The sequence below is a fragment of the Platichthys flesus genome, chromosome 10 (assembly GCF_949316205.1).
Source record: "Platichthys flesus chromosome 10, fPlaFle2.1, whole genome shotgun sequence".
In the NCBI taxonomy this organism is placed as follows: domain Eukaryota; kingdom Metazoa; phylum Chordata; class Actinopteri; order Pleuronectiformes; family Pleuronectidae; genus Platichthys; species Platichthys flesus.
In genome coordinates this window covers 26,003,575-26,024,146 of record NC_084954.1, presented here as the reverse complement: position 1 = coordinate 26,024,146, position 20,572 = coordinate 26,003,575, and the positions used below count along the sequence as shown (strand labels likewise).

At 44.8% G+C, this 20,572-nt stretch overlaps 2 protein-coding genes across 2 annotated transcripts in view; both read right to left on the bottom strand.

Annotated features, from left to right (window-relative positions):
* si:dkey-288a3.2 (protein phosphatase 1 regulatory subunit 37) overlaps positions 1-20,572 on the bottom strand; it is an 88,810-nt gene that overhangs the window by 13,677 nt on the left and 54,561 nt on the right. The gene's annotated exons all lie outside the window — the stretch shown is intronic.
* Positions 2,481-3,656, bottom strand: LOC133961636 (putative nuclease HARBI1). The gene is made up of 3 exons (XM_062396880.1): positions 3,224-3,656; positions 3,017-3,142; positions 2,481-2,830 (listed from the first exon to the last, which is right to left on the bottom strand). The coding sequence occupies exons 1-3, from the start codon at positions 3,654-3,656 to the stop codon at positions 2,481-2,483; spliced, it is 909 nt and encodes a 302-aa protein (XP_062252864.1).

The window sequence follows — 20,572 nt, the reverse complement described above, 5'->3', positions numbered from 1 at the left end:
TATCTCTGACTTTATATGGGCTGGCAGGAAGCCTAAAATTAAATTAGATATTTTACAATTGCCAAAAGAACAAGGGGGATGGGGCCTCCCCAACATTACATACTATACAACTTCAATGCAAGCCAGAATTATTTCAATATGGTCGGCTGCTAAACTGAAGCCGCCATGGTTTGATATTGAAGCAACCTTCTCCAAACGGTACTCTCCTGTCAACTTACTTGACAAACGCAGGGGTGAATTACCAATTATGGCAAAAGACAATTATCTAATTAATAATGTGTGTAGTACTTGGAATTCTTTACGGAAATGATTCGGGACTAAACATAAATTGAGTTGTTTAACAACACTGACTGATAACCCTGAATTAACCAGGGGAGGCACTGGACCTAACTTTCAGAACTGGTATGAGAGAAATTTACCATACTTATGACCTTTGGGATAGGGGAAAATTTAAAACATTCGAATCATTACAGGCTACATATAAATTACAAACAAAAGAATTTTACAAATCCCTCCAGGGGCCCGTTTCACAAAGCAGGTTCAACAAACTCTGAGTTAAAACCTTAACTCTGGGTTGAGCAACTCTGAGCTGTCAAACTCTAAGTTTTCGGTTTCAGAACAGGTGATAACACTTAGTTCAATCAACTCAGAGTCAAGGTAACCCTGAGTGAAGCTTGTGCATGAGGATATAAAAAGCCTTCATCAATGGAACACAGATAACATGATTCACCATGGCAACAAGTGGTAAACAGCCTCGATCCTCCTACTTCTCCCCAGTGGAGTTGGAAATATTAATGACTGCGTATGCAGAAAGTGAGCATATATTTTTAAAAAGAAGCAATACTGTGGCAGCAGCAAAAGCGCGGGATCTTGCGTGGCAGTAAATTGCTGACCGAGTCAATGCGTCAGTATTAATTTGAGAAAAAAAAGAAATGTTTTGTCTTGAATGTTCCACTTATTCAACAATTATATTCCATATGTGTGTCTGTGAGCACAGGTGCAACCCAACAGGCACCAAACGGACTTGGCAGCAGCTAAAGATGAAATATAAAAATGTAGTTCAAACAGTAAGGTATAATAAAGTACAAGCAATTGTGATGTTGTTTAGCCTGCCCTCATTAAACAGCATTTAGTGGCTACATTCAACATGTGATGGATATATTTAAGTAATTAGGAAAATCTGCAAAAAAAAGAGAAATCCCAACACTGCCAGTATTTAATATTGTCTCTATGAAAGCAACACCTAAATGCCTTTTATACATACAAGTCTCCAAAGTTGTGTTTTCTGTATGTATTTAAATTTGACCTCCATTATAGCCAACAGAAAAAAGGCTGAGGCCTGCAAAACAGGTGGCGGTCCACCACCACCACCTCTCACAGAGGCTGAAAAGATGGCCCTCAGTCAGAACAGTGGACGACCCATTGCTGAGGGCATCTCTGGGGGGAGTTCATCGGACCCACCCACGCCCCAGGTCAAAGGGGCCTACATAAGAGGTAAGTTATTCAAATGAATGGCATGTACGTTAATCCTTTTTCTAGTGTTCGCTCAGTAATGGCCACCCATTCATCTTAGACACAACTTATTTGGCACACTGATTTTTCTTGGAGCAGTAAGCTACAGTTCTTTGCAATTGGCTGCTTTTGCTTTCAGATATCAATCTATTTTAAGGTGACTCAGAGTTTGAAAAATTGTGTTTAAATTAGGTGGGGCACTTTTCTGGGTAATCATCAACTGTCTAATCTTCATTTTCTACCAGTTACTGATGGTGTAATCTGTCTCGTTGAGCCTTCTGCCATAACAGACCTCCATGCTGTTGTAAGTACTCTTAATATTCCACAGATTTTTCATAATTGGTAGAATATAACACACACATTCTGTTTCATTACAGGAGGATGATGAAGAAACCTTATCAGCTGCCACAGAGAGGGAAGATGCAGAGAGGCCTGCTGAAGTATACACCTTTTTTTTTAAAATAACTTTGGCTCAGTTAATAGTGTTGTTCCACAATACAACTTGCAACTTCTTTCTCTCTAACAGAGCCATGCTGGAAATTACAATGGGGAAGAAGGTCCATCAACCTCCACAGCACAGCTTACCTCAGTAAGATGTTGTTCAGCATTGACCCACAACTTACAATGACACTAAATAGACATGGCACTTAAATTCAATGTCATTTATGTTCCTATAGCTCCCTGTGAAACCACTTTACAAGGTATATTTAGAATCTCAAATAAACAAATCACACCTAGAAATGGAGCACATAAGGCTGCAGATCACCAAAACAGAAAAGGAAATACAACTGCTGGACCATCAGTTAAAGGTGGGTGACATGCCCACAGGTGGATGTTTTTTAATTGTTTCAACAACAAAGGATTAACAACTGTACAAAATTTGTCCTTCTAGGAAATAAAATGAGATGCATATTGTCGTTCTTGAACATTGGGGAGGTGATGGGTCAGTTAGAAATGATTGACACATATCATGTCTCTAACAGCTCTTCCATCTCGTGTATCAGCAGGGGGGTATGATTAATACCTGGATCACAGGGGGAAAGAGTAGGACATTGTTCTCCTCTAATAGTGGCAATGTTGTGGAGAACCACACATGCCACTATAATGTCACAAGCTCTCTCTGGGGTGACCCTGAGCCTACGAAGGCACTGGAACCGGGCCTTGAGTATCCCGATGGTCATCTCCACTCTGGCTCGTGTCCTGCAGTGAGCCAAGTTGTAGTGTTGCTGTGGGCCAGGCTCAGGGTCAGGGTAAGGGGTCAGCAGATAGCGCTGGCAGGGGTACCCTCTGTCTCCGAGTAGGTAACCATCGAACTCTACTATGATAATACAAGATACAGTTTGTTTCAGTTGCAATAGGAGGAAACAAAATATTTGATCATAGGATATAACTATATACTGTATATAAATTATATATATAAACTCACCACCGGCAAATCTGGCAAGTGGAGAACAGTAATTAGCTGTATGGTGTAGTGTATTTAATTTGGAATGTTAAAGGCTACTATTTAGGCCTACCTGCACATTAATGCTGTGGACAGATTTCCTATTCACATAATCTCCTTCATTTATTGAAGGAGCGATGATAGGAATGTGAGTGCCATCTATGCAGCCAATCACACCTGGAAACCCTAAAATATATCAAATTGACTGATTAGTGCTTCAAGTCTCAAAGCTTTATGACATAAATGAATTACTGCTTAGACTGATACCTGCAATTCTGTGGAACTCTTCTTTGAGAAGTCTGGTGGGTCTGTGACTTGGGAACACTACAAACGTGCATAGTAGCCGTTTCAGTGCAAGTGTCACATTTCGGACAGCCCGACAGACAGTTGCCTTGGACACATGCTCTGCATCACCGACGTTATACAAAAAACTGCCGTTGGCAAAAAAACGAAGTGCAATACAAAGAATTTGCTCGGAACTGAGAGCATGTCCACGATGCGTCATGTGAGCGATGTGAGGGCTGAGAATATCGTTTATATAAATTATAGATGATGCAGAGAAACGGAAACGCTCAAACAGATACTCATCAGGGAATGATAAAACATCCAATCGGGGTCTAATAATCCTCTCCCGGTGGAGATGTCTGCGGAGTATCTGCGCCTCGACATCAACTGGCTCTTCAATAAAAGGACACGCCATGTCTGCCACTGCCTTCAGTCTGCAGGCTTCAACTTAAGAGCAGGAGAAACTCGGGGTTAGTTGAAGAAAACCTGCCAGCGAGCAGGTTAGGTTCACGGAGTATGTTGCCAGGGTAACTGACTCAGAGTAAAGCTGAACTGGCTTTGTGAAACTGAAAAACCAGAGTTTCCCTCATCTCAGGGTTAACTAACTCAGAGTTTTCACTAAACCTGCTTTGTGAAACGGGCCCCAGGTCAGCCACTATGTGTATACTAAAATGGATACTCTCAGTCTTCCAGGTGACTTTAACTCACTAGAAAAGACTCTCTTAGATAGTCTTAAACAGGGTCATTTTGTCTCCAAATTTTACTCCAAATTGCAATATCTAAAAACAGACAGACTATCATCCCTACGGAAACTATGGGAGACCCAGATGAAAACAACGATAGACAGTGAAACATGGGAGGAAATCTTACTTTTACCATCGAAAATATCCATATGTAACAGATTCAGAGAAATGCAATATAATATCCTACAAAATGTCTATATATCTCCTTATATGTATAGTAAATACACAGCAGGGGCCTCTCAAAACTGCCTAAAATGTCAAACTATTTTAAGGACAAGATTTCACTGCCTCTGGGAATGTGAAAAGATTCTTCGGTTTTGGCAAACTGTATGCGATGAGGTTGGTGAGATAATTAAACAGAAAATACAGCCTAATCCAATATTATGTTTATTGGGTTATATTCCTGAATCACTAAGACCACATAAGAACACTGTACATTTTCTGCTTATGTTGGGCCGGAAGGCTGTTATGACCAAATGGGTAGGAGATGAACCTCCTTCAATACATCTATGGAAGTCTCTGATGTTAGATTATATTTCTCTGGAAAGACTAAGAGATCAACGGTCAGAATGACCTTTTTACAGTTAAGTTTGATAAAGTGGTGAGGTACCTGGGAGCTCAGACTGCAACTGCCTGAAATGTAAGACCTAATTAGGACTTTTGAGATCATTGCTGTCCAGTTTTTTACTACTTACCTGCTGTAGTCTAATAAATTCCCCACTGGAAGGGTGTCAGGCCAAGTACGGCGGATACCACTCGTGTCACTTTTAGAATTTTTATTGCTTTCGCAAACACAACAAGCACGCTAGGTAACACAACACACATTGTCCTTGATGACATCACAACCTCCTTTACCGAAACACACCACCATCCTCCGGGAGGATGGTAGTGGGGGGGTCTTGATCCGTCACCGAAACACACCATGGTGGGGATCCTTTACTGTCCTTTACTGACCGAAACACACCATGGTGGGGAAGTATCTTCTTGCTCCTCCACTGGAAGCAGAACCACCAACCTCCTAACGTCCCTGTGGAGGATGGTGAAGGGATAGTTCTCCACACTTCGGTCTCTCTTGGGCTGTCCGCCAAAATCTGGACAGCTTTGACATGTTCTCACCCTCACATCTCGTACTACGCCCCTCACGTCAGGACACACCTCCACGACTCGACCCAGCCTGAACTGGCCCCTCAGTGCGTTCTGGTCAGCTAACCACACCAGGTCCCCCGCTACAACATTCCTAGCAGGCGCGTGCCACTTCTGACGGATGTAGAGGCCCGGACCCGCCAGCTGGCTCCACCGCTTCCAGAACTTGTCAACCTCGATCTGTATTGCTCTCAGATGCACGACAGGGTAAGTTGGATACTCAAACCCTCGGGAGTCCCCACTGGGTCCTGCGCGACCGAGCAGAAGAGAGTTGGGAGTGACGACTTCCACGGTCCCATCTTGTACTTGGGCTCTGGCACCGATTGGTCTCTCGTTTGACAGGTTAGCAGCGAGGTACAGGAGGGTCTGGAACTCTAGCGCCGTCAAGTTACCTTCTTCGCCAACACTGCTTAGCGCTCTCTTGAGAACACGGACAGCTGCCTCAGCTGCCCCATTTCGGTGGGGAGAGTCCGCTGGGTGAAACACCCACATCCAGTCGGTTCCCTCAACTGCCGCCTTCTTCTAGATCTGATCCTTGTTGATGCTACTTAGGAACTCATAAAGCCCCTGTAATACTGGCCTGGCGCCCACAAAATTGGTTCCTTGATCCGACCAGAGCTTTTTTGGGTGACCTCTGAGAGCTACGAAGCGCTGGTATGTTTTCAGGAATCCTTCTGTCGACAGATCTTCCACAATGTCAGCATGTACTGCTCTCGAAGCCATACAACTGAACACCACGCCCCAGACTTTCATCTTTGTTCTTCGCCTTATGGTATCTTTAACAACATAGGGGCCGAAAAGGTCCAATGTCGTAAACTCGAAGGGTGCGGCTGGTTCAGTTCGTTCGAGGGTGAGCACACTCATCACCTGTTTGCACATCCTCGCTTTGGTCTTTCGACAGTGCATACAGGAGTCAATGACATTTCTGACAATCCTTGGTCCCTGCACCACCCATGCTTTAGACCTCGCACGGAGGAGTGTGCCAGCAACACCTTCGTGGTTAGCTTCATGGGCCTCTCGTGTGAGAAGGGTGCTGATCCACGCATTGTAGGGGACCAGGGGCACACCGGTCTCTTCCTGGGTAATGGCCTGGACTCTACCATAGCATTTCAGGAGCCCTGAAGCTTCATCCCTGCTGACAACAAGTCTGTTTAGCGTCGTCACAGGAAACGTGACTCCCGTCTGGGCGGCTAGGCATAGGTCTTGGAATGCAGCTTTGCGTTCCTTTACTGTCAGTACTGCCTCCCACTTTGCTGGCATAGAGGCCCTGCCTACACAGGCCAGCCACTTCTTCACGGCTCTACGGACATAACCGACTACTCCACAGAGCTTAGCTAAAGAACTGCACCTTGTTGGATCCACTTGGTCTATACGACTGGACTAGACAACAACTTGGGACCTTTCTGCCACACAGAGTTCTCACCCAGTAGTTCGGGAGAGCACCCCCTCATGACTAGATCAGCGATGTTGACCTCGCCTGGTATCCACCACCAGTCAGTTACGGGCCCAGCCTTCTGAATCTCTCCGACTCGGTTCACGAAGAATGTTTGGAATCCGTAGCTCTCTCTCTGGATGGCTCCCAGCACCGTCTGACTGTCAATGAAGTGGTACCACTTTTCCACGTCCAATCGTCCATGCTTCAATACGTATCCCTTTAGACGTGCAGCAAAGACAGCCCCGCAGACCTCAGCCTTGACCGCGTCACCTTTCTGGTCGAGGGGGGTTAACTTGGCCTTTGACTCTACCAGCCTAGTGACCACACCATCTGACGTCTCCCATCGCAAGTACATTACAGAGCCATAGGACTCACAGCTCCCGTCAGAAAATGTAATTCCCCAAGGTTTACCCCTCCAGTCGGAGGGCGTGAGGCTTCTGTGGAACTTGATGCTACTCAGACGAGCATACTCCTTGAACAGTTCAATTGCCTTCCCTCTGAGCTCGTCAGACAGAGGTTCACCCCAGGTGTCTTTAGTAAGCTTGCCAGCTTCCTGGAAGGCTCTTCTCACAAGGATCACTCCTTTTTGTTTCACAGGTGTTGCTAGACCGATCGGGTCATACAGCCCGGCGATCTGACTCAGTAGAACACGACGAGTCAGTGGGTTCGGTGTCTTTACTTCCACTTCTTCTTCAGTGAGGTCAATCTCAGTTCTCATCTTCTTCTTCCTTCTGGAGAAGTTGATGGAGACCATCACAAAGAGTTCGTCGTCTCGCACGACGTATCCAACCCCCAGGGCTTTGTTATCTTCCTCCCCCAGCTGGTTGGGCAACACCAGAGTTACTGGCTTGGACTCTGTCCCGTCCCGCCTCCCACTTTGACCGGACCTGACCCAGGGCTTGAGATAGAAGCCTCCTGCTGTCAGTATCTTTTCCACTCCCCCTAGGATCTTGTCTAGACAGTGTGGGTCATTGTGGGACGTGAGGAGGTCATCAACGTAGGAGTCTTCCTCAATGACTCTTCTTTCCTCCTTCATATCAGAGAACTGTGGCAACTTTGCGGTCTCTCGCATGGCAACCTGCGCGATGCACCCCGCTGGTTTGTCTCCCATGTTCACCCTCACGACAGCATAATCCTCAATCTCATCTTTCGGTGAGTCTCTCCATAGGAACCGATGCACGTGGACCTCTTGTTTCTCCAACCACACCGAATTATACATCTTGGTGATGTCTCCGATGGCTGCATGTTCTCCTTCCCGGAACCTGAGGAGCACCGCTCTGATGGGATTTAAGACGTCTGGACCCTTGAGCAACATGCTATTCATGCTCACCCCTCTGAACTCCTGGCTACTATTCCAGACGAGGCGCACCGGCGTAGTCACTGAGTGGGGATTTGGTGCGGTTAGGTGGCTCACCCACCACACGGCGCCATTCCAGCTGTCCATCTCTTCCTTAGTAAGCTTAACAGCAGCTCCCCTCCCCACCATCTCGTGGACTTGCCCCATGTAAGCTTCTTTCGACAGGGAGTCTTTCATGAGCCGCTTCTCAGCCCTCAGGAAAGTTGCTTCCACAGCCTTTCGGTTGTTGGGAAGAGAGGCTGTGTTTTCCTTCCATGGGTACTTCGCATCCCAATGTGGCTGGTCGCTGTGGGTGTCACTCTCTCTGAAGGTTAGACCTGCCCTTATTATCTCCAGCTCTTTCTCGTCAGCAAGGGACATCTCCTTTCCTCCAGGTGGGCACTTTCCACAGCGACACCCTCCACAGGTAGGATCACAGGCAGCACCGATGCTATCCCATTTTAGCCACTCAATGACTTCTTTATTGCATGCTGCTGTCGTTCGAACCTCCACACTGCTTTCTCGTTCCAAATGGCTTCCTGGCCTTCCCATGGAGTGTTCTTCAACTTTGACGGCTACCGCCCTCATAGAGTGTGCAAAGTGCGTCTTTGAGTGCCATGTAGTCACCTCCACTTCTTCGAAGAGCTCCAGATGCGCACCACTCACCGTCTTGCCTAGGGGACCGTCCCACAACACCAGGTCGCCGACCCTTTGCAGTCTTTGTAGAGCTAATCGGCCTTCTCGAGTACTGATCAATAGATCGATCTGCTCTGGGCGGGCCAGTTCTCCCGGCTTAGCTTCGGGGAAAAACTGCTCCAGCCTCTCCGATCTCACCACTCGATCCACTTTGGCTATGTCTTCCATCCCGTAGCAGATCATCTCGTGGAACTTCAGGGTTCCTCGTGAGGTCCACACTTTTATTGTTACAAAATACCTTTTTGTATCAACTTTCACCTTCATCGTGCCGACACCATACACGACAAGGGAAATTGGTTCACCGGTCAGTCCAAGTCTTTCCGCGGCTTGGTGCGTAATGTAATTGGTGTCAGAAGCAAGATCGACCAAGGCTCCAAGACTGTCTCCTTTCTTCGACGTGACAGGTACGAGCATCATAAGGACTGGATGTTCTTTCAAATCACTTTGTTCTATCAGATCCTTGCCAGAACAAACTCTCGACGTTGCCTTGTTGGTACAGGCCCTGCGGACAGCTTCCAACTGGCGGGGAGTCAGTCCCAACTCGGCGAACACAGCCTCCTGCTCCTCTGTCGGACCACGAGGTCCCCTCTTTTCCTCTGCTTTGCTTTCCCTCTTAGCAGCATCCTTCTTTGTTGGTGCCTTAGGGCAGAGGAAATAGTGGTGGTCCACCGGAGTGTCGCCTTTCTTACACTCCTCCTTACGACAGAGGAACCTTAGAGTGCAGGCACCGTCGACCACGTGAACATCCAGGCACTTTGTACATGCCTTTGCCTTTTTCAGCTGAACTTTCTTCTCTGACAGACTGGCCTTCCTGAAAGTTTGACAGCGAAACAGTTTACCTCCATGTTCTCCATCGCCACACGCAGCACATGGTAACTGCTTGGAATCTCTCTTGACTTCACTTGCTGTAGACTTAGTGAACGACTTCTTTTCTCTCTATCTGTCACCTGGTTTCTCCCGGTAGCTTGGTCTCTCAGGAGCATTAGCAGGCCATGGCTTGCTGGGCAGCAACTGCTCCAACCTCACGAGCAACGACTTTTGGTCTTCCAGGAACATCAAGAACCTGTCGAAACGGTTTCCTGGGTGGACGTTATTAACAGGGTCTCTCACACACATGAGCCACTCTCTTTTCATGACATTGGGGAGTTTACTCTCTAAAGACCGAATCACTAGCTGATTCTGTATAGCGTCTGTGCACCCTAGGTCTGTGAGGTCCAATGTTGCCCTCTCCACTGCTAGGATCAACTCTAACGTCTCTCGTGGTTGGTGGTCCTTTACAGCAGGTTGTGATTGTAACTCCAACATGATCTCTTCTGTCGTTTGCGCTTTATCACCATAACGGTTCTCTAAATCCCTGAAGATATCGTTTACATCCCTGCAACGCAACAGTCTGAGTTCACTCTTCACTGTCTCTCCTATACTGTCTAGCAAGTGAAGTTTCTTGCATTCCCATGACCCCGTAGGCTCCGCTTGCGCCTGGATACTCTCCCATTCAGCCTTCCAGCGCCAATAGTCCCTCCTGTCCCCGGAGAACTTAGGTAAACTTATGGGTGTGAATCTTATTTTTGGTCGGGCCCATTGAGAGCTGTTATCCCCACCGGCGCACGTACCAGGGTGGCTACGTGGCATGCTACTACTTTGTCCCATGCTGAGATTGACGTGTGGAGCGGCACGAACGCTCAACAGATGTGGCGTGCTGGCAAGGGTTGGAGGATGGGCGAAACTGACACCAAGTCTATCCTCAGGCCATCGTGACTGTAGGGTGGGCTGTAATGCCTGTTGGGGAGTACTGTGTGTGGTAGCTGCTACATACCTGCTCTGAGGTCGGCTAGTGACGGTAGCTCCTTGAGCAGCGTTGGTAGTGATGCTTGCCCTGTCAGTGGACATGAATGAAGGAGAGCTCGCAATATATACAGTTCCCTGCCCATCAAAGGGCGGATTGACAACAGCAGGCTGGGTGTTAACAGGTGGAGTAGCAATAGCAAGGGTTACTGGTTGGGTGAAAGTGATGTTACCTGCAGCTGTAAGGCTGTCGCTCGCTGTTGTGACATGCCCACTGACCACGTCACCACTTCCTCCATCTTCATCCTCTTCCTCCTCCTCACCTCCGTTATCGTCGCCATCGTCATTTTGTTCTGTACTGTACCTCTTCCTAACCTCATTGTCACGTTGACATGTCCACTCATCCATCAGTTGCTCCTTGTCCTCTCTCAATGATAAAAAGAGCGTCCATTTATCCTTCCCATGCGGCCCGTAGTCTCTCCAAGTGTACACAGCCTCTCTGAGTCCATGGAGTTTCCTATCCAATCTCCCGCTTTCGACCCCCTGCCGCGTCCATGGCACTACTTTACCTTTCCCGAGCGCCTCAGCCTGATCAAAAGCAGACTCAAACTGTGTTACAAGAGCGTCTATGTCTGGCGCTGCATACTTGGACCACAGCATTTCCATGATCTTGCCCTCAGTTTCAAGGAACTTTTGCTCACTGGCGTCTCTCCGCGCCAGGGCGCCCCGCAACTCGCTGTCGCCACCTGTAGGGTCTATCTGGCTCTGTGCGTCGATATATTCATTACTGACATCGAGGAGTTTGTCATAATCATCCTTTAATCTCATTAACTCTTCTGACAACTCAAGTTCACGTAAACGGCCAGTACTGACTTCAAGGCGGTTCATTCGTGTTGTAAAGTTTCGTTGCGCATTGGAGCGCCTCCGCTTTAAGCTCCCTAGATCTGGCTTGTCATCCGCCATTTTGTCTTCTTTAGGTGTACAGAATTACTAGAATCACCTTTTCCAAAAGGACTTCTTCAAAAGATTCGTTCAAAATGAATGACTCGTCCAAAAGATCCGGTCAAAGAATCGTTCTAAACAAACGGATCGTCCGGGAACGGCACACACGTCTTTTGCCGGCTGCTCTGGCAGCTAGCGGCGTTGTTTACAAAGTCACTTTCTTAACTCTGCAGCTGTTATATTATCCACACAGTCTTACTCACGGTTGTGGAATTATTCAGCCCTTTAACGGTCCCGTTAGCTCTTGGCTTCGGCTCCTCTGTTCTAGTGGCGTAATTCCGGCCGCTTTCTTTCCAGACTCCGGGTCTCCGTTTCCGCGCTGGCTATCCTCCGCTCGGGGTCCGTGTACTTCCTGGCACGGATCTGATAGCGGTTTACAACTGTTCAGTTTTTTACTAGCTACCTGCTGTAGTCTAATAAATTCCCCACTGGAAGGGTGTCAGGCCAAGTACGGCGGATACCACTCGTGTCACTTTTAGAACTTTTATTGCTTTCGCAAACACAACAAGCACGCTAGGTAGCCTAACTGCTACCGCTAGCTAGTGACATTTAGTACTTCCGTCAACAGTACTTAAGTACATCAGAAAATTAGGTTGTAAACCTGCAAACAGAACACAAACACCAACCCAGAATTAACCAAATGAAATTATACGTTCACGTTATTAATTCTTGTTGTACACTACCAGACATGTTAATCATTCACCGGCAAGGCGTACCAGTCCTGACCATCAACTAACTGAAACGCAACCTAAGGGCGTGGCCACCTACACACTGTGACTACCTACGCATGCGTACCCAGACTCTCTGGAGACCAGGAATGATAACAAACAAACCTATAACCTGGCATTGTTAAACATATATGAATTATAACATAAATATGCCTGCATTCCAAAAGTAAGGAATAAATGCACACAATTGTTTCCTCAAATACCCCAGAAGCAAATCATAACATTCATCACTTTTAATATATATATATATATGTGTAAAGCAATGGTTAAACCTGCTGGAAAGTTCTACAATTGCTGTAGATGTATTTTGGATTTGCTACATATTTCATATATTCGGTATGTACTGTGCTGGACTGTTATAATTTCTGAAAATGTTCAATAAAAAGAATGTTAAAAAAAAAAAAAAAAAAACAGTGCCAACACCACCCCTCACCTGAATCCTGCATAAACGAATACCTGTGCGCAGGATTCTAGAATCCATTAAAATAATACGGTTTTAACAAGATTAAACGCTAATTGTTATCCTATTGTCTGACAAATGTTTTTTTTAATCACAATTATTCAGTCCAAAAAAGACTGTAGTTTCGTTTTGATGTTTTAAATGCTGATGCAGCTGCAGATCGCTTTCCTTTTGTGTACAGGAAAAATGAATACTTGATTTTAAATTTATTTTAAGCATCGGCACTTGGCCTGTTTTTGGTTCACAGGAAAAAGGGAAACTTGAATTTAATTTGCCTATTCTTTGTTTTAAATGGACAAAAACTTGATTTTCCTTTGGTGTTTTTGTCAACAGTTACCTTATATGCAGCAAAGTTTATTAAAAGACATTTTTGCAAGTAGTATCAATCTTTAATGCCTTTATTTTCAGTCATCACATGCCTCAAACAACCTCAAGCTAAATTTAAAAGCTGTTGGCTAAATAAGGGCAATTGAGAATTTGTGTCATTCATAATCCGATTAGTGGATTAATCGTTTCAGTAATCGATGATTAATCGACTATCAGAATAGTCGCAGCCCTAACCTGCACCGGGGACATATTATGAAAATTCCACTTTTGTAGTGCTTCTACACGTTAATTTTTGTATCTGGCATGTCTACCGTCCCCAAAACTCTGGAAAAAAACATCTCCCGCGATTTGTTGTGGTTCCTCTTTGTCAGAAACGATACACTAGTTGGCGTCGAATGGGATTACAACCGAAAAATACGTCATATTCCAACCCTGCCCATGTAGGGAGTCTCGCTACATGGCCTTGGACCACCCCCCACCATCATCTCAACGGCCCGGCTCCCCGGCTAGCGTTAGCTCACGAGCTAACACTCTCCACCCTCCCCCTGGGGACGGTGGAGCGCGTTAACGCAAGCTAGAGCTAGCTCGCTGCTGCTACCCGTCGGATATCTTAGTGGCCCACAAAACATGCCGTGGCACTCAAAGCAGGTCAATCTGAGGAGGGCTGTTTTAGACAGGGTAAAAAGGGTGCTGTTTTAAATGATCCTTGTGGAATCTTGACCAAAATATGTTACAGACATTTCATTAAGACCCCAAGGAACCATATCAACTGTGGTAAAATGGGTAAATGATGGGCCCTTTAATCCCTTTCTTTAGCAGCAGTGTGTAAAAGCTGACACTCCTCCATGTGATTATGGAGGGTCCAGACCGGCTGATTATCTGGAGAGACCAGTGCAGAGCCCCCCGGCCACTCACTCTCCCACCCCAGTGGTCCTTTCATTCCGTTCAGCTGATCTTCACCCCCCCCCCCCCCCCCCACACACGCACACATTTTTACTTTTATGTTAGTGAGGACACTCATTGGCATAATGCATTCCCTCGCCCCTAACTCTAACCTCAACCCAATATTAACCCAAACCATAAAACCAAGCCTTAACCCTGAAACAGACCATTAAACGTGGGTCAGAAAGTGAGGACAGGACATACACACACATGCACGTGCGTCGCACGCACATATGCATGCATGCACACACACAATCAGCCACTCACACACAAACAACCATGCGCACACACACACAAAAAAACACACACACACACCCACACACACACTTCTACACTGCATCTTTCCATCTTTAACAGGATGTTGTTTGAAAGGTTCCCTGTTAGAGCTGCCTGTGTGATAGACACTTCCACCTCCCTACATGTTTTAAATGTCAGAAATCTGAAGGACTGTCCAGATATTTCTGTGGTCACTCAATACTGGAAACACAACATTTACAACCAATTCAAACAATGATTGTCACACGGCCGGAGAAAAGATGGGCATCTAACAATGTTCTGTATTTATATAGCACACTTAATGATCACTCAAATCTTTTCACAGTACAGTTTTTGCCATTAACCGATTCAAACACTCTCATACAGTGCATGTATGTGCAGCACTTTCTCTATAGGTAGGTTCAGTATCTTGCATGAGGACACAGGCATGCAAAATGGGGAAGACTTTCTTTTTCAGGAACTATTATTAATTATACATAACAATATGGAAATGTTGACATTTCCTTTTAACTTTGAGCAGAATTTAAGGATATAATTTGTTTTCTATATAATAACTTATAATATCAAAGTTATGATTTTGTTTTGTGGAAGTAAAATAGATGAGTTTTTAAGTAGAATGATGCTGACAGATCAGTTAGAAAAAAAAAACTTTTGTATGTGTCGCAGTTCCTCTGTGCCTCCAGTGCCCCTCCCCTCTCATTTCTCCTTTTCCACAGGTGCTGTACATCCCGGTGATGACCCGGCTCTCCAGGCGCACCTGCACCAATCAACTCCGGGCTTTATCTGCCCTGGCTGTGCTGCGAGTCATCGCCAGTTTGTCCTCGTTACTACAGTGGTAGTTATTCGTTCTCGGCTCAGTTAACTATCTCTGGATTAGAACCCTGTATTCTAACCCCCGTGTCTTTCCCTCTGTGCGTCAGGATTTAACCCTTGGACCCTTGTGTCTTCCTTAACCCTGAAGATCTCACATAGCTCTCAGCCGTCCTGACTACCACCACCCTGAAGATCTCACGGAGCTCTCAGCGGTCTCGTCTACCACCACCCTGAAGATCTCACGGAGCTCTCAGCGGTCTTGTCTACCACCACCCTGAAGATCTCACGGAGCTCTCAGCGGTCTTGTCTACCACCACGCTGAAGACCTCACAGAGCCATCAGCGGACCCGCAATTCTGTTCTCTCCTACGATCAATAAACATCCTTGAACGCACCACCACTGTGCTCTGTGTTTTGACTCTGTTCCAGGGTCCCTCTCGAGACCTCAGGTGTCCTCAGCTGTAATTGGTTGAAACTGCTAACAGCAGATGAGTGTCAGGCAAATTACTTCAAGATGCTACACTAAATATTAAAACAATCCAAGAACTCACACTGCTCAAAATAATTTAAAGAAAAAGGAACTTCCTGCAGCAAAACATACAATATATGGTCACACTAGTGAATGGCTCTCCCTGGCATTGTTGACTGTTCCGAACTACTGGATAGATTACCATGACATTTTGCACAAACACACATGGTCACCATGGGATTAAACGCCCTTGATGCCTCTTGACTTTTCATCTTTTTTTGTGACAGGTATTTGGCTCAGACCCTCATGTTCCCTTAGGGATGAATCATAATTACTCTGTGGAACAGTGTGCCCCATTTCTTGTTTGCTTACAGCTAATGTCAGTACACCTGCTAATTTCGCTAACAACACAAGTTACACTAACAGATCAGCAGATAAAAAAATGACAGTCAAATATTTCCTTTGCATTCTGCCTAACGATGGCCACTGGTTTAGACTGCGGACTGGATACGGACCCATACGCCATCCTATCTGGAACCGATTGACAATTGTCAAAGTTTAAAAAGCAATTTTATATTTCAGCTGGCGCAGCTTTAGTAGACTTCATGGCACTGGTTTAGTGGCTCAGGAAACTCACATACCATTGGCATGCATTGTATATCATCTCAGATGATGGCACTCAGTCAATTAAATGTGTGAATTCCAACTGAAGTCGGTGTAATACAAAAAAGGGAGAATCAGAGAAGAGTAAGTAAAGTAACTTCAAGTGCTGTGACAGCAAAACAGAGTTTTTAATCAAGACTGGGCAGACTTGTTCATGGGGAGTTCAAAACCTATGTGTCTAATATTTGCGAAAACTTTGGTGATTGTTAAGAGCACCAGTGTGCAACAACACTACATCATTCCAGCTCTGACTTAAAATACTTACAGGATAAGTCAGAGCTCACTTGTGTCACTGATTAAGAAAAATTATGGTGCGATTTAAGAATAAAAGAAAGGAAGAGTAAAAGCAGGTGTTAAAGCTATTCAGTTATTAAGTTGTGTTGAAATCGTTTAAAAATGTAGTAAGCAAAGTGTCACAGCCCGGCTCAAGACTGCGGCAAGGAGGGAGACGACACGGGAAAACTGTGGCTCTTTTAGAACATTTATTAATGGAACCAACTACAAACAGCAGCCAACTCTTCAGGGACAGGGGCACCTAGTGTCCATGTGAGGGTGGAAGGGGTCGTCACAAAAGCAGTTCACAATAAAAGACATTGTTAAACTTAATTGTCACTTTTATTTTTTGAATTAAGCACTTTTTTAAGATGCTCATTTAAAAACAGAGTATTTGTTTTTTTTATTCTATTTGAAAGAATTAAAGAGTATTTATAATTGTATTACTACTAAAATGTTATTATATTATAAGGAAACATCCCTTCCTTTTGGGGGCTGTGGTGTTCAACTTACACACCACAGACCTTTTCTGATCTTTCCCGACGGACACAGGCTCACCGCCAAACTGCAGATTACACCAAGTTTTGGCTTTAGCCAGGTGGCGGCTATTGCCTGTGCCCGGCACGACCCGAAGTCGCCCAAGACACCAACCAACCACTTGGAAACAGTACAGACTCAGCACACTGTTCGTGGTGCCAATTTGTTATGTAGGTTTTCTGGAAGCTGGTGAAAGGAACACTCAGGCAGCAACTGATGACTTAGGCAGAATATTTTAATGTAGACTTGATGCATCAAGGAGACCAGAAGGTGCAACAATATACAAATGCTAACAGAGTAGCATGAGCAATTGTCACCCCAAGTCTGAAGATGTCTCCCACAGCATCCCATATATCTTCCTCTACTTGCGTCCCCCATTCTCACAGCACATCCATGAATGACTAGATTTGATGTCACTCTCTATGTTACATATTGGTGTTCACATCCTGTTTGATAGTTTAGCCTAAAGTATACATTCCTAAATCACATTGTGTCCTTACGTCTGTCCCCTTGTGAAATACCCAAAAGAGTTGAAGTAGGTGTCTCTCAGGCTGGGGGATCTGAGTCCCTCAACATAGACACTTCAATGTAACCTGACCGTTGCTACTGCTTAAAGAGAGAGGGGAGTAGTTTTGTAAATTAGACAGGCACTATTTTCCTGTACGGATATAATATACATTATACATTATATACATAATATATAGTGGGATATACAGTAATGTGTCAGGATGGTCAAAAATTCCTCAACACCGCCCACTTCTGGGTACAAATACAGATAATTTGGTTGGTTGAACAGATACAGATACAGATAATGATGTACTCACTCATCCCTACAAAAAATCCTTTCTTTTATTCATTTATTCAATTAATTATTCCAAATATCAAAATCAAAATCAAATCAGAGACCTATGATTAATAAACAAACATAAACAACTCATATTCACCAAAATATCAAGTATCAATAGAAACCAAATTCGTTTCCAAAGAAGAAAATTATCTTTACGTTAAATAAACAAAGAAATAAGTGTCCATTACAGTTTGTTGAGAGAATAGTTCGAGTTCAGAGGATGTGTGTATTGGGTGTTCAGGAAAAACATTCAGTATATTATGTTCCATTAAGTTCATAACTCGATCAGTGGAGAGGGATGTGTTGTTGGGTTGGGAAATAAACCCAGCCAGTTATTGGATCAACTTTTCCAGAAACGATCTTTTTGTGATAGGTTTGTCCCTCTCCCCTCCTTCTTTTCCTGATGAGGTGTAAAGGGCCGTTCTGTCTTTTTAACTTTCTCCATACTGCCACAACATATTCTGGATTACCAACTAACAAGCTCACACAAGCCCAAAGTACACAGACATTAAATATATTTGGAAATACAGCAATCAGCCCCAACATTAAGTCCATCCATCCGTAGTTATCAGGAGTCAGACAGTGGTGGTAGCAGGTCATGCAAGGTACCTCAGAGGTCTTTCTCCCCTGCTTTGTTTTCCAGCCCCTTCTGGGAGATCCCTTGGTATTTTCCGGCCAGATGAGATATACAATGTTTCCAGTGTGCTCTTATTTCTCACAACAGGGAGGGAGCAATCTACCATTTTCCAAGAGAAAACTATGCCGAGTTGGAGATGTTGACTCCCAGCCACTTCACACTCAGCTGTAACCATCTTAGTAACTGTATATTGTTGCACCTTCTGGTCTCCTTGATGTATCAAGTCTACATTAAAATATTCTGCCTAAGACATCAGTTGCTGCCTGAGTGTTCCTTTCACCAGCTTCCAGAAAACCTACATAACAAATTGGCACCACGAACAGTGTGCTGAGTCTGTACTGTTTACCAGTGGTTGGTTGGTGTCTGGGGCGACTTCGGGTCGTGCCGGGCACAGGCAATAGCCACCACCTGGCTAAAGCCAAAACTTGGTGTAATCTGCAGTTTGGCGGTGAGCCTGTGTTCGTCGGGAAAAATCAGAAAAAGTCTGTGGTGTGTAAATTGAACCCGACAGCCCCCAAAAGGAAGGGATGTTTTCTCGGGCAGCTTCGGGCTGCACTCGACAAAGAGGGACCCATCTGAGGTTTAAACTATAGAAAAGATGTTTTTGAAGAAGTGCGAAGTGGCATATTTCGTTTGAAACAATAACAGGGATTATCTACTCTGTTTCCTTTGGGAAAGCAGGAGGCTCTCTTCTATAGACCACTATTGCCATAGTGGAGCCCAATGTGGGGCTCCATGCTCATGCCAATAAGAGAATGTTTTTTTTGTTTTGTTATTGATGTGAATATGCCAACAAAGGAAATAATCAATCCACAACCAAGGTCAAAACTAAACTGTGAACAGTTTTAGAAAAAATTAAAAAAGGCCAACTGTTAAGCAAACCGAAAGTGTCAGTAAATCAGTACACCAGTTATAGACAGGCCAAACAGGGTGCCTGGTCCTAAGCAATGTTCTGCTCCAGAATGCCAGCTGGAGTCATAGGCTGATAAAAAGATAGAGTTACAGAATATTGCGCGTCTTTAACTGCGCTCATGTGTGAGTGTACTGATGGTGAATTGTCATTTACTGGGTCATTTGCCCCAGATGTTAAAGAAGGTTATGCCTGATCAAAATCCGAGGAGATTAAAGAAACTAGAGCAGATAAAGAATAATTATCAGATATCCACAAATATCAGTGATAAATGTTCCTGATAAATGTGTGGTGATTGTTTTTTGTGTTGTGTAGTTTGTTGCTGTGTTCTCCTCCTTCCCTTCTGTGTTTCCCTGTCTATTGTGTGTGGCAGGGGACGTGGCTGGCTTGTGGCTTCAGCAGGACAAGGCACACCTGCTTCCAATCCACCTAATCATCCCCTCCATATAAACCTGATCGTTTCGTCATTTCGACGCCAGATTATTCCGTTAACTACGGTAGCAAGTGCGCAGCAGGAACTCTCGACCTTTGTGTCATTTGGATGTATGCTAACCTTTGTGTTTCTCTTCAATCCAGAACCCTTGTGTGCCTCACCGCTCTGCTCTTCATCCTCTACTCTGCCAGGATCTCCAAGCCAGCTGGCACCCTGCCACTCCAGCCTACTTCTTCCTCACCAGCTAATAAACTCTGTTAATTTACCCACCAACAACCACTCCGTGTCTGCCTTGGGGTCCGAACCTTCACTTAAACTTAACAAAATGCTGTGAATTAATGTTCAAAAGTTTCAAAAGAGAATATGATGATAAAATAACCAATGATTTTTTTCAAAATCCTACAAGATTTCTGCCCTAAATAGGCTGTAAAGTTTGAATGTGTTGACATTCCTATATATTCTTTGTATTTTTCTGCTTCAGCAGCCTGATAATTAACTTTTTTTATCAAGTAGCAGACAGAAGATGAGACCGAGAATGTGAATTACTGGTGACGCAACTTGCGTCTTGATATTATAAATAATATGTTCACATGAAAACAACAAAAGCACCACATTTGCTTCAAGATTCCTGTCTGCACAGGGTGCATATTCTAAAAAGTACCACACTGCAAACATGCTTGATCGCATTTAAGAAAAGACATCTCAGATATGAGCTTTGTTATTAGCTGTCAGACGTCTGGTTCAAAGAATGCTTCAAATATAGGATTACTTAAAATACGATTTTTGCTATTCTTGTTACAAAATAAAAAGCTGCAGACAGAGCGGTGGAGAACTTTAAGCATCCTTCACCAGAATTCAATTCATGTTCAGTCGTCTTTGT